General features: G+C 44.6%; 1 protein-coding gene and 1 pseudogene across 1 annotated transcript; both read right to left on the bottom strand.

Moving 5' to 3' along the window:
• Positions 1–1,076: 1,076 nt before the first annotated feature.
• LOC121536657 lies at positions 1,077–2,671 on the bottom strand (annotated as a pseudogene).
• Positions 2,672–10,729: 8,058 nt separating this feature from the next.
• Positions 10,730–14,543, bottom strand: LOC121532634 (ubiquitin-conjugating enzyme E2 K). The gene is made up of 7 exons (XM_041838423.1): positions 14,059–14,543; positions 13,012–13,105; positions 12,650–12,708; positions 12,437–12,519; positions 12,223–12,322; positions 11,875–12,003; positions 10,730–11,666 (listed from the first exon to the last, which is right to left on the bottom strand). Exons 1-7 carry the CDS (start codon positions 14,119–14,121, stop codon positions 11,592–11,594), a joined length of 603 nt encoding a protein of 200 aa, XP_041694357.1. The 5' UTR covers positions 14,122–14,543; the 3' UTR covers positions 10,730–11,591.
• Between the last annotated feature and the right edge of the window lie 347 nt (positions 14,544–14,890).

The following is a 14,890-nucleotide window of genomic DNA, read 5'->3' as shown; positions in this document are numbered from 1 at the left end:
CTGATATTTTTTTTCAATAATTGGTATTTGATCAATCAGATCAGCTCTGAAAAAGATCTGGTGTGACTGGTCAAAATATATCAGAATTGGGCTGCCTGTTTAAAAACATCCTAAGATCCTCCACGCTATATTGACTCAATACATTATAGAATGGTCATATATCCCTTTATTTGACAATCAACATTTTGTTTTTTATTGTGTAAAGTATCATAAGTGATTGTTGTAAAGTCATCTGATTTGTCCCCTAATTGAGTGAGTGTCCCTTAATTTTCATGGGTCTGTGGGGCGTCCATCTGTGCCCGGTTCAGGTGGAGAATTGGTGAGAGATGTCTGCCCTCTGCTGGATATAAAGGTGGTAGTGACAATTCTGTAATAAAAACCCACCTGTACAAGGATCCATAGGGACAAATGGGGAGCAACTGTTCTTTAACTGAGGTGTACGGGGGGCTCTCTGGTCATATACTTTATCCTTTGAGTGGTTGACTACTTCCATGAGGTGAGCAGAAGTGTCAGGCGTACACCACACTACCACAACCACTACCTGCCACACACACACACACACACCTGAACGTTACCTAGTTCATGGTATGAGTGGCTGGAGGGGGGTAAACTCATTGTGTTGCATAATTGATGGTCCATATTATCTTACATCTACCCAGCGCCTGTTTTGGAAACAAAGCAGTCATTAACTATTCACTAAATGATTTTGAACAGAAAAATATTCCAGGCCTGTGGATCCGGAGCGAGGCCTTTGTCGCTGAAACCCCTGGAGTCTGATTTCAGACTGGTGAATAAGACGTGACGGTTCCTCTGGTTCTATTTAGTGGAGAGATGAGGACAGGAAGGGTGTATGGAGTTCAGAGACAACAGTGATTGGTGTGTGTACTGTTCATTCGCACACATTATACACTTGCAGTGACATTTGAAGCAACACAGTGTTGTCAATTTAATAAATGTTATGTTTTTAATATAAAATGTATTTGTCTGTCTGTACAGAGATGACAAGAAAGAGTGAAATGAATTGACAAACTTCAGAAATGTCATATAACAGTCCAATAGTCTTTCTTCTATTGTTGTCATGGTGCCTTGCCGATGATCAGAATGCTCATGAGGAAGATCATGATGAAGAAGATCCACATAAAGAACCTATCCATCACCCTGGCAACCTTCTTCCACTATGACCCCTTGGCGCAGGTGGCCCTCTGCTCCCAGAAGCAGTTGGCAATGTATTCCACGTTCCACACCAGCTTGGAGTCCACCCCAGGTAAGCTGCTGCCATGACTACAGAACACACAGGGGTCAAAGGTTACTGAGGCCACCACAGCAGCGATCACGGCTGCCTTTTCATCCTCTGGACAGCATGGCGGCGCCTCCTTACAGCAATCTCCCAGGGAGCGGTTCCCGTTGGACTCAAAACCCTCGTACTTAGAGCTGAAGAGATGGGTCTACTCATCTCTGGTGATGTGGTGTTGGGGTCAAGGCTTGGGGTGACGTTGAGGTCCAGGGGTTTGGGGTCTGGGGTGTTTGTGGCGGTACTGGTTCTCTTGCCCGCTGTGGCCTCTCGGTTTCCCATTGGCCTGGTGGTGGGGGCTGAAGTTGTGGTGGTGGAAGTCGTCCTTGTCACGACTTCTTCCGAAGCTGCCGCCTCTCCTTGTTCGGGCAGGCTTCGGTGTTCGTCGTCACCGGCCTTCTAGCCACTGACGCTCCTCATCTCATCATTCCATTTGTTTTGTCTTGTTTTTTCTACACACACCTGGTTCATATCCCCTCATCAGTACCTGTATAAGTGTTCCCTCTGCCCCCTTGTCTTTGTGTGTGATTGTTTATTGTGGAGGTTAGTTTAGCTCGGTGGAGCTCCTGTTATTTTGTATCGCCAGGATATTTCACCAGTGTGCCTTGTTGTTTTCCAGTGAGCCTGTTTTACGCATTGCTGCGTACCGCTGTGTTTTGGAATAAACCCTTTTGTTCTGTGATTTACCCTCCTGCGCCTGACTCCTTCAAAATCACTCATCACAGTCCTGTCGAAAGTGTGAGGAGGAAGAGGAGGGGGAAGAGGTGGCAGGGACACAGTTCACTCTCACCTCGTAGACGAAGAAGATCTTGGACATGTAGTTGATGATGAGGACTTTGGCCCAGTGGGAGACGGGTTTGGCTTCGGCACCACAGAAATGAATGTTCATGATGAAGATGGTGAGCGCTGTGGAGGCTGTGATCATCGTCATGGTAGCAATGTAGTACTTTCCTGTGTGACAGACAGAAGATAGGAAACAAGTTACTTCATGTAAATACATGGATTCTGTGTGTGTGTGTGCATGTGTGTGCACTCGCCAATAAGGGGCACACTCTCAGACGGCGGCATGCTCTCGGCCACCGTGAGCTGGAACACGGTCAAAGCCAGCAGCACGGTGACCCCCAGGGACACCTTCTCTCCAGAGTCAGCCGGCAGGTAGAAGCCCAGCGGGGCCAGGAAGGAGATGAGGAAGCAGGGCAGGAGAAGGTTAAAGATGTAGAAGGACGAGCGGCGTTGGAGCAGGACTGTGTAGGTGATGTCAGGGTAGGGGTCGGAGCAGCAGCCGTACATGATGACGTTCTTGGTGGCCAGCATGCCGTAGCATTCCCACTCCACGAAGTCCAACAGGTCTCCACTGTCCATGCGCATGGCTATGTCAACCTGGGAAGAGACATCGGAATAGAGGGTGAAATATAATAGGAGTGTAACAGTAGTGTTTTAGTAAAGCATGTATAATGCACACACACATACAGTGAGGGAAAAAAGTATTTGATCCCCTGCTGATTTTGTACGTTTGCCCACTGACAAAGACATGATCAGTCTATAATTTTAATGGTAGGTTTATTTGAACAGAGAGACAGAATAACAACAAAAACATCCAGAGAAAGGCATGTCAAAAATTGTATACATTGATTTGCATTTTAATGAGGGAAATAAGTATTTGACCCCTCTGCAAAACATTACTTAGTACTTGGTGGCAAAACCCTTGTTGGCAATCACAGAGGTCAGACGTTTCTTGTAGTTGGCCACCAGGTTTGCACACATCTCAGGAGGGATTTTGTTCCACTCCTCTTTGCAGATCTTCTTCAAGTCATTAAGGTTTCGAGGCTGACTTTTTGCAACTTGAACCTTCAGCTCCCTCCACAGATTTTCTATGGGATTAAGGTCTGGAGACTGGCTAGGCCACTCCAGGACCTTAATGTGCTTCTTTTTGAGCCACTCCTTTGTTGCCTTGGCCGTGTGTTTTGGGTCATTGTCATGCTGGAATACCCATCCACGACCCATTTTCAATGCCCTGGCTGAGGGAAGGAGGTTCTCACCCAAGATTTGACGGTACATGGCCCCGTCCATCGTCCCTTTGATGCGGTGAAGTTGTCCTGTCCCCTTAGCAGAAAAACACCCTCAAAGCATAATGTTTCCACTTCCATGTTTGACGGTGGGGATGGTGTTCTTGGGGTCATAGGCAGCAATCCTCCTCCTCCAAACACGGCGAGTTGTGTTGATGCCAAAGAGCTCGATTTTGTTCTCATCTGACCACAACACTTTCACCCAGTTCTCCTCTGAATCATTCAGATGTTCATTGGCAAACTTCAGATGGCCCTGTATATGGGCTTTCTTGAGCAGGGGGACCTTGCGGGCGCTGCAGGATTTCAGTCCTTCACGGCGTAGTGTGTTACCAATTGTTTTCTTGGTGACTATGGTCCCAGCTGCCTTGAGATCATTGACAAGATCCTCCCGTGTAGTTCTGGGCTTGATTCCTCACCGTTCTCATGATCATTGCAACTCCACAAGGTGAGATCTTGCATGGAGCCCCAGGCCGAGGGAGATTCAGTTCTTTTGTGTTTCTTCCATTTGCGAATAATCGCACCAACTGTTGTCACCTTCTCACCAAGCTGCTTGGCGATGGTCTTGTAGCCCATTCCAGCCTTGTGTAGGTCTACAATCTTGTCCCTGACATCCTTGGAGAGCTCTTTGGTCTTGGCCATGGTGGAGAGTTTGGAATCTGATTGATTGATTGCTTCTGTGGACAGGTGTCTTTTATACAGGTAACAAGCTGAGATTAGGAGCACTCCCTTTAAGAGTGTGCTCCTAATCTCAGCTCGTTACCTGTATAAAAGACACCTGGGAGCCAGAAATCTTTCTGATTGAGAGGGGGTCAAATACGTATTTCCCTCATTAAAATGCAAATCAATTTATAACATTTTTGATTGATTTTTTTGTTGTTATTCTGTTTCTCACTGTTCAAATAAACCTACCATTAAAATTATAGACTGATCATTTCTTTGTCAGTGGGCAAATGTACAAAATCAGCAGGGGATCAAATACTTTTTTCCCTCACTGTATATACTGCATTCTATTCTATAATATTCTACTGTATCTTAGTCCATGCCGCTCTGTCATTGCTTGTCCATATATTTTCTTAAATTCCATTCCTTACATTTTCTTAAATTCCATTCCGTTTTGTGTGTATTAGGTATATGTTGTGAAATTGTTAGATATTACTTGTTAGATATTACTGCACTGTCGGAGCTAGAAGCACAAGCATTTCGCTACACCCGCTATAACATCTGCTAAACGAGTGTATGTGACAAATAACATTTGATTTGATTTGGTCATTATGGCCAAACAGTTCTATTTTTGTTTCATCAGACCAGAGGACATTTCTACAAAAAGTACAATCTTTGTCCCCATGTGCAGTTGCAAACCGTAGTCTGGCTTTTTTATGGCGGTTTTGGAGCAGTGGCTACTTCCTTGCTGAGCGGCCTTTCAGGTTATGTCGATATAGGACTTGTTTTACTGTGGATATAGATACTTTTGTACCTGTTTCCTCCAGCATCTTCACAAGGTCCTTTGCTGTTGTTCTGGGATTGATTTGCACTTTTCGCACCAAAGTACGTTCATCTCTAGGAAACAGAACGCGTCTCCTTCCTGAGCGGTATGATGGCTGTGTGGTCCCATGGTGTTTATACTTGCATACTATTGTTTGTACAGATGAATTTGGTACCTTCAGGCGTTTGGAAATTGCTCCCAAGGATGAACCAGACTTGTAGAGGTCTACAATGTTTTTTCTGAGGTCTTGTCTGATTTATTTTGATTTTCCCATGATGTCAAGCAAAGAGGCACTGAGTTTGAAGGTAGGCCTTGAAATACATCCACCACAGGTATACCTCCAATTGCTCAAATGACGTCAATTAGCCTATCAGAAGCTTCTAAAGCCATGACATCATTTTCTGGAATTTTTCAAGCTGTTTAAAGGCACAGTCAACTTAGTGTATGTAAACTTCTGACCCACTGGAATTGTGATACAGTGAATTATAAGTGAAATAATTGTTGGAAAAATTACTTGTGTCATGCACAAAGTAGTTTGTTAACAATAAATTTGTGGAGTGGTTGAAAAACTAGTTTTAATGACTCCAACCTAAGTGTATGTAAACTTCCGACTTCAACTGTGTGTGTGTGTGTGTGTGTGTGTGTGTGTGTGTGTGTGTATGTACAGTGGGGGGAAAAGTATTTAGTCAGCCACCAATTGTGCAAGTTCTCCCATTTAAAAAGATGAGAGAGGCCTGTAATTTTCATCATACGTACACGTCAACTATGACAGACAAATTGAGAATTTTTTTCTCCAGAAAATCACATTGTAGGATTTTTAATGAATTTATTTGCAAATTATGGTGGAAAATAAGTATTTGGTCACCTACAAACAAGCAAGATTTCTTGCTCTCACAGACCTGTAACTTCTTCTTGAAGAGGCTCCTCTGTCCTCCACTCGTTACCTGTATTAATGGCACCTGTTTGAACTTGTTATCAGTATAAAAGACACCTGTCCACAACCTCAAACAGTCACACTCCAAACTCCACTATGGCCAAGACCAAAGAGCTGTCAAAGGACACCAGAAACAAAATTGTAGACCTGCACCAGACTGGGAAGACTGAATCTGCAATAGGTAAGCAGCTTGGTTTGAAGAAATCAACTGTGGGAGCAATTATCAGGAAATGGAAGACATACAAGACCACTGATAATCTCCCTCGATCTGGGGCTCCATGCAAGATCTCACCCTGTGGGGTCAAAATGATCACAGAACCACACGGGGGGACCTAGTGAATGACCTGCAGAGAGCTGGGACCAACGTGTCCCCCTGCTTAAGCCAGAACATGTCCAGGCCCGTCTGAAGTTTGCTAGAGTGCATTTGGATGATCCAGAAGAGGATTGGGAGAATTTCATATGGTCAGATGAAAGCAAAATATAACTTTTTGGTAAAAACTCAACTCGTCGTGTTTGGAGGACAAAGAATGCTGAGTTGCATCCAAAGAACACCATACCTACTGTGAAGCATGGGGGTGGAAACATCATGCTTTGGGGCTCTTTTTCTGCAAAGGGACCAGGACGACTGATCCGTGTAAAGGAAAGAATGAATGTGGCCATGTATCGTGAGATTTTGAGTGAAAACCTCCTTCCATCAGCAAGGGCATTGAAGATGAAACGTGGCTGGGTCTTTCAGCATGACAATGATCCCAAACACACCGCCCGGCAACGAAGGAGTGGCTTCGTAAGAAGCATTTCAAGGTCCTGGAGTGGCCTAGCCAATCTCCAGATCTCAACCCCATAGAAAATCTTTGGAGGGGAGTTGAAAGTCCGTGTTGCCCAGCGACAGCCCCAAAACATCACTGCTCTAGAGGAGATCTGCATGGAGGAATGGGCCAAAATACCAGCAACAGTGTGTGAAAACCTTGTGAAGACTTACAGAAAACGTTTGACCTGTGTCATTGCCAACAAAGGGTATATAACAAAGTATTGAGAAACTTTTGTTATTGACCAAATACTTATTTTCCACCATAATTTGCAAATAAATTCATTAAAAATCCTACAATGTGATTTTCTGGATTTTTCTTTCTCATTTTGTCTGTCATAGTTGACGTGTACCTATGATGAAAATTACAGGCCTCTCTCATCTTTTTAAGTGGGAGAACTTGCACAATTGGTGGCTGACTAAATACTTTTTTTCCCCACTGTATGTATGTATGTGTGTAGGCTACTACCTCTGCCAAGGGGTCTAATCATTTATGGCACATGTGGTATGGTATTAGCCCCATGGAATGCTGGTTCAAGCCTCCCTCCACTGTTACCCTCTCAATAACCTAATAGCCCACACTGAGGAAGGGTCCTGTCTAGAGAGTTGTCTGGGGTGTGGAGAGATGTGACTTCTTGGTCGAAGTGCAAGGCGCATGACGCATAATCCAATGCATAAAATGAGCGCACTTGGACGTTTTAAATATAAAAGCAACAATGTCAATCTAGGTCAGAGAAAAAAGACTGCTAATATGATATAAAATAAGCCATAGAAATAAACTCAGCAGTAAAATAAACGTCCTCTCACTGTCAACTCTGTTTATTTTCAGCAAACTTAACATGTAAATATTTGTATGAACATAACAAGATTCAACAACTGAGACATAAACTGAACACGTTCCACAGACATGTGACTAACAGAAATTGAATAATGTGTCCCTGAACAAAGGGGGGGGGTCAAAATCAAAAGTAACGGTCAGTATCTGGTGTGGCCACCAGCTGCATGAAGTACTGCAGTGCATCTCCTCCTCATGGACTGCACCAGATTTGCCTGTTCTTGCTGTGAGATGTTACCCCACTCTTCCACCAAGGCACCTGCAAGTTCCCTGACATTTCTGGGGGGAATGGCCTTAGCCCTCACCCTCCGATCCAACAGGTCCCAGACGTGCTCAATGGATTGAGATCCGGGCTCTTCGCTGGCCATGGCAGAACACTGACATTCCTGTCTTGCGGGAAATCACGCACAGAACGAGCAGTATGGCTGGTGGCATTGGCATGCTGGAGGGTCATGTCAGGATGAGCCTGCAGGAAGGGTACCACATGAGGGAGGAGGATGTCTTCCCTGTAACTCACAGCGTTGAGATTGCCTGCAATGACAACAAGCTCAGTCCGATGATGCTGTGACACACCGCCCCACACCATGACGGACCCTCCACCTCCAAATCGATCCCGCTCCAGAGTACAGGGCTCGGTGTAACACTCATTCCTTCGACGATAAACGCAAATCCGACCATCACCCCTAGTGAGACAAAACCGCGACTCATCAGTGAAGAGCACTTTTTGCCAGTCCTGTCTGGGCCAGCAACGGTGGGTTTGTGCCCATAGGCGACGTTGTTGCCGGTGATGTCTGGTGAGGACCTGCCTTACAACAGGCCTACAAGCCCTCAGTCCAGCCTCTCTCAGTGTATTGTGGACAGTCTGAGCACTGATGGAGGGATTGTGCGTTCCTGGTGTAACTCGGGCAGTTGTTGTTGCCATCCTGTACCTGTCCCGCAGGTGTGATGTTCGGATGTACCGATCCTGTGCAGGTGTTGTTACACGTGGTCTGCCACTGCGAGGATGATCAGCTGTCCGTCCTGTCTCCCTGTAGCGCTGTCTTAGGGGTCTCACAGTACGGACATTGCAATTTATTGCCCTGGCCACATCTGCAGTCCTCATGCCTCCTTGCAGCATGCCTAAGGCACGTTCACGCAGATGAGCAGAGCTCCTGGGCATCTTTCTTCTAGTGTTTTTCAGAGTCAGTAGAAAGGCCTCTTTAGTGTCCTAAATTTTCATAACTGTGACCTTAATTGCCTACCGTCTGTAAGCTGTTTGTGTCTTTAACGACCCTTCCACAGGTGCATGTTCGTTAATTGTTTATGGGTCATTGAACAAGCATCGGAAACAGTGTTTAAACCCTTTACAATGAAGATCTGTGAAGTTATTTGGATTTTTACGAATTATCTTTGAAAGATAGGGACCTGAAAAAGGGACGTTTCTTTTTTTGCTGAGTTTATGTTTATATTTCCATGGGCTTAACTCCATTGTAGGATTTCCCAAACATTTCCTAAGTACAGCTAAGGCCACTGATTTACCTTCGAGCAAAAGCATCGCAAAGCACACAATTGGAACCATCTTTCGCATTTAGGATTAATAAATCCAGAAGGAAACAGGAGGATGTTGGATCAACACAAATAACCGCTCCTTTGTTTAAATCCATCCAGGTTTGCATGACGTCCATTCAACCCCAATTGAACTCAATTGCTGATAACAGCCCACATTTTCCATTCGTCCTCTGCGCGCTGTAGGGCAGCGCTTATTGCTTGGCAGGGGAGGTTGCATGCCTGCTCAGACACTGAATAGGACCCTGGCTATCACGTAGAACGTGCAGACCGGGGGAAACCAGATGCCCCCCGACCATCGGCTCAACACAGGATCTATTCGGCTGTAAATCAAACTCTTGGCAGGTGTTTGCGAGGCAGCAACAGGTTGAGGCAGAATATTCTATATAATAGGCCTAGGCCTACCAATTAGCTTGGATATCAGGTTTGGATAGGGCATAGGAATGGTTTGTGTGATTTTATCATCATGGATGCCAGGGTAGTCAAATGGTTAGGCCTACAATTTCCCATCAAATACAAAGACTCTGATTGTGGGTGTTGGTTGCCTTGGAGGGCCCTCAGGAGACCTGGGTACATTTTAGTCATTTAGCAGACGCTCTTATCCAGAGCGACTAACAGTTAGTGAGTACATACATTTTCATACTGGCCCCACGTGGGAAACGAACCCACAACCCTGGCGTTGTAAGCGCCATGCTCTACCAACTGAGCTACAGGGTAATAGGGCATTGAGGGAAGAGATGGTACATGATTATATCTGGGTGGTATAACCAGTAGATGTGTTCCTGTGAGGGTATTCAAGTCCAAAACACAGGGTTGTCTTCTTCACAAAACCTCAACCTGGGACCTAAACTGTTACCACCCTGACAATCACTGTTAGATCACCTCTCACTTTACTAAGTATCATTGGACCTACACTAAATCCCACAGCTTGTCTCAGCTCTGGCAGAAGACTTGGTGGCGTGCCAGGGGAGAGATATTCATCAAGGTAACAAAAAGAGATACAAAACAAGCTTTTCTGACTTGGGAAACCTGAGGCTGGGTTAGTCTGTATCTCGATAGCAGGTGTCGCTGTGCAGCAGGGGAGTCTGCTTGGGTCGCAATAGGGACACTAAGGCCTAACTCCAGTCCCCACACACAGTAGGCCTATTTACACACAGACTGATACACACAAGCTTGTAAGGGCATTCTTCCCAGTGCAGGCAGGCTGCAATATGGGTATCAGAGAGCACTGCCAGGTTCACTCCTGTGATAAAAGATGGACCTGTTGGCAAGGCTGGCTCAGACACAACATGCTACCTACCCTGCCATCTGGTTGTGTTCAGCCTAATAACTCTCGCCTGACTACACGAACAATATGCTCTGTGGCTTTTCTCAAACATGAACTGATAGCCCATTGTACAATGTGTTAATCTACTAGCATGTGGGTTTTTAAATCATGTCTATTGACAGAATCAACCCATTTAGTCCTTTGGTGATGGTGCAGTGCATACAAATTAACTTATTGAAATAAATATGCATATGTATGAAGCATGGTTACACGCACACAATTCTAAATCGTATTTAATATGCATGTTCTACTTTCCCCAAGTATTTAATTCCCACTGGACTTTGTTTCTTCCAGCGTTATAAATTTAGCTCCTCACCCTAGATTTTTACACACATACAGGGAGGGAAGGCTACTAATCGCACACACATATGCAAACACAATCAAAATAATTCTGCAATATAATGAATTTCTAAAGAGTACATAACATCCCCACACATTTTGGATTAATTTACAGACTTTAATAGCTTTATTTACAGATGAATTATTTTGACCGTTTTTATTTTTTACCTCTGTTGGCGTAGTTCAGTGGATGCGATATCTTTCAAACCACTATTTTTTTAACTCCCAGTCTTAATTTGCTTGAGTAGCGTTATCAGTGAGCATTTCCGTTTTGTTTTCTTTCTAAAAACCGGAATCTAATCATCTTCCTATAGGAGGCCAGAACCAGATAAAAAAAAGGGGAAGAAGAAAGAGTGATGATGATGATAGTCATGACAGGGTTGAGAGGGGTGTGGCTACCTGCTGATGGGGTGGGCAGGGGAGTTTGGGATAGTAAGACTTAGACAGGTGACACATGATGTGGCTACTGCAAGTGCTAGGAAACATCAGTGATGTGGTAAGTGCCAAAATGGTGGAGATGGCTCTGTTCAAACAATCCTACACCGCTTCCTTACTTTCTTCAAGGTCATAACTGATGTAAAAGGATTGTATAAGTCATAGGACACCAGTGGAGAGTGTTTGGACAAAGCCAGCGAGTCTGAAGGAGTTGGGATGGTAATGGACATGAATAGGGTCCAGCATGAGTAGAGAGGAAGAGGAATGGCACATGGCCTAAGGGAAGGAGTCATTTGATTGAGGTATGTGAAATGATGGAAGGGAATAGTGCCAACGAGAAGATAGCAGGGAAGATGGAGGAGAGTGGTACAGCGATGATGACGACAATGAGAGAAATGCCAGGAGGTTGAGAGGGGGTATCCAACAGGTAGATGTGAGGGGTCAGAGGAACAGCAGAGAATAGAAGAGGGCTTCAGATGGAGGGAGACTGAAGGAGAGGGGTATGGAGGGGTCAGGTGGGGGCGTTGAGACTCAGTTACTGAGCAGTAGCTCTGTTGCTGTTTCCACATCCCAGGATTTCGACGACAACGCCACTATTACTGCATTCTATGGAGATGGGATAAACAGGAGCGTAAGAAGTTTATAACACTGTCATAACTGTGATACAGTATTCAAACAAAACTGAGATCCATTGGTGAACCATATTAAAACGGGATCAAAGAACACCACCTATCAACAGTGATATTGTAATACGATAATAAAGTGTAAATGACTTATGAAGGTATGAGACAGTAATAAGGGGTTGGTCACTCACTTTGTCAAAGCCCATGGCACAGAGTTTGTCTATTTTGCGGGTGTACTCTGGACTGGACGAGGGGGCGCCGGCATACACATGAGACCAGAGTCTGGCTGTCTGTTTGAACATCTCTGGGTTCTGCTTATACTGGAGAGAGAGAGAGCAAAAAAATAGAGAAAAGGAGAGAGAGAGAAAGACCACACCACAATATTGAGCAGGCAGCAAGACCGCAGCATAGAAACCTCACTAGGCTACAATTTAGTAAATCCCATTTAGTTTACAAACAAATGACAAAAATCTACAAACATTACAGGCATACTTATTATGCATGCTCTCCCACACACAGACACCCAGTGTTCCTCTCACCTGATTGGCCACCACAGCATCCTGTGGGTCATCTGGTTCTGCAGCTGCCAGTAAGGCCTGTAGTGACAGCAGCACTGTCCTCAGCGTCATAGCTGCCGCCCTGTCAGACACAGAGGAGAGGGTGTTAGAGTCCTAAGAACTGGGATCAGCCGTAACAAAGACATGACAATGAAAAAACGAGACCTTTTAAGAGTATTTGAACAGAGTGACTTACCACTGGTCTTTGAGGATGTCCAGACATATAGCACCTGTGACTGAGCTGATGTTGGGATGCCAGATCTTTGTGATAAATCGCACCTGGGGGGCCGTGGGAAGCACATAAACAAGCATGTGAATTAGCGAAGGACTTTACCCTGGCAAAGGTCAATGTGGTCAAAATTCACAACTGAACGACAAACATTAGAATATGTTAGATTTTTATACATACCTTTGGTGGATTGAAAGGATATGTTTCTGGAATTTTTATTTCTAGTTGATATCTGCCACCTGAAAAGTACAGAAAGCAAATAGTTATGACAGCAAGAACTCCAACATATGCACAAGTACTGACTAAAATATGGGATCAAGCGACTGCTCAAATCGTCTAATCTTTTGCATGACACAACCCTCACTCCCTTCAGGCAAAACTGATTTGAATCCTATTGTGGAGCAGTAGACAGACTGGAGTTTGCCCAAGGTAAGCTAAGTAAGTCTGCCTCAGCCCTCAACTCAACACAGGTAGGTCTGTCCCAGGTAAACCAGTTAGGTGTGTCCACAGTCCCAAGTCAGCACCCCCCCTGGGCCTCTCACCTTCATACGGCGTGTCAGGTGGCCCTGCGATCTCCCCCTTCAGCTCTGTGAAGTTCTCATCCACCAGGTCCACCTTTATCTGGTTTTTACTCGTCTGTCAGAGAAGAAGAGAGAAGCAGAGGTCATCAGTTGGTTATGTTGGGGTGTAAGGAAAGGAGGGGTAGCCATAAGAGGGTACCTCAAGTCTACCAAACTTCCTCTCAACACAGACATACTCACAGAACGGTGACAGCTAATTCGTTTACATGATCTGTCTCCTTCCACTTGAATATGACAGATAATTTGATAAGAAGCAACAGTATGAGAGGTTTGGCAGTTCCAAGTAGTGACTTGTGCTACAGATTCATACGGGATATGCTAAACTAGTTAGCTAACGTTAACTCCATTCACTATTGCAGTACTACCATGACATGACATTTATGTTGCTCAATACCTTTAACTTGCAATGCATGGCATGAAGCATGTCATAATCACCTGCAACAGGACAAGTAGGTAGAAAATGTCACGCTAGCTTTCGAACCCAAATCTGCCAATGCGGCAGAAGTTGACACCCTGGTAGTAAAGACACAGCGTTAACTGTGGGTGGCAAATATCATACTTTTTAGTTGACTAGTTAGCTACCACCCCTAGTTTGACTTCAGAAAGGTTCATTAAGCCTAATATTAAATCAGTGTGGGGCGTATTTGCGTGACTTCTTTCATTACTCTCACAACCCTGGCCTATAGCTAGCTAGCTACCGTTAGTTAGCTACCTTCGTTAGAAACGCTAACGTTAGCATCCAGGCAGGGAATTTCCTGTAGGCTAGTTAAGTTAGCAGCATAACGTTAACCAACGTTGCGAAAAATCAAATCACGCGTTCCTTCCTTGGCCTTCGTTTGCAAGCAAGGTAGTTAGCGCCTTGTCCTTCACTTTTGTTAACATCTGGCTAAGTAACCTCAGTAGCTAGCTAACAAAACACTCATTTTCAACAACAGCCAATATGTTAGACACCAACTCAGCTAGCAATTTAGCGTAGCCTCACGGTCGATTGAAAAAAAATAAGCCCACCTCCTCGCTTTTGAGAACCTCTTTAAATTCCCGTTTTATCCTTTGAACCGCGATGTTGGCCATGATTTCGCCGTGTTTCTGTCGGAAGGGAACACGATCCTCTCGCTCAGTCAGGCCTCGCTTGGCTTCAGCCCTCCTAGTAGCTAGCTAACTTAGCTAATTCGCAGTCCCCCTCGCACTTTCGTTCTCTCTGCCTGTCACTTTGGATCCGAGCAACAATAACAGTTGCAAGGTACAGCTAGTTACCACTAAATGCTAAGTTCTGCGGAAACGTGACTGAGCCCCGATGTCATAAAATATAAGGCTAGCTAGTTACAAAAGATCCGAGGGACATGTGTCTTTTCTCGCAATATTGCAACAATGTACGCAGTTCACGGTCGGTGATCCTGGAAACATTTTAATACCAACTGCATGCAAGCTGAAATGCGGATCATGTGATTTCGACAGCATTGCTTTTCTGTACGCTGCTTGCTATTAGTTCCCTCCCTGTCATTACATTTTGGAGACGCTTATGTCAGCAATAACTGGTACACCTATTTATTGTATAAGTGGACAATGAAAAACAGGCCTATAATTGCTTATATATGCTTGATTATATTGTCCAAAGTATAAATGAATTGAACATACATAAATAATGACACTACATTTAACATTATATTTATTGTTACCTAGCTGAACCTCAATGATGCAACATGGGGCAACATTAAGAATCTGCCTATAGAAAAATATGTATCTGGGTCACAACTCTCAATTCAACAGTATACACTTATGTGGTTCACTGCTTCATAAACCCTGACTGGATCTAGAATGATGACGGGGGAAGCGATAAGCA

This window comes from Coregonus clupeaformis, chromosome 2 (genome assembly GCF_020615455.1).
Source record: "Coregonus clupeaformis isolate EN_2021a chromosome 2, ASM2061545v1, whole genome shotgun sequence".
NCBI classification, from domain to species: domain Eukaryota; kingdom Metazoa; phylum Chordata; class Actinopteri; order Salmoniformes; family Salmonidae; genus Coregonus; species Coregonus clupeaformis.
The sequence above is the reverse complement of the archived record's forward strand: the minus strand, read 5'-3'. Positions and strand labels throughout refer to the sequence as shown.

Bases quoted from the DNA above. Each gene is read 5' to 3' on its own strand.
- LOC121532634 (XM_041838423.1), bottom strand. From the start codon at position 14,121: ATGGCCAACATCGCGGTTCAAAGGATAAAACGGGAATTTAAAGAGGTT. The intron at 12,004-12,222 runs GTGAGAGGAACA...CTCTCTCTCCAG, and splicing joins ATGCTGTGGTGGCCAATCAG to TATAAGCAGAACCCAGAGAT. The intron at 11,667-11,874 runs GTGAGTGACCAA...CCATCTCCATAG, and splicing joins GTGCCATGGGCTTTGACAAA to AATGCAGTAATAGTGGCGTT.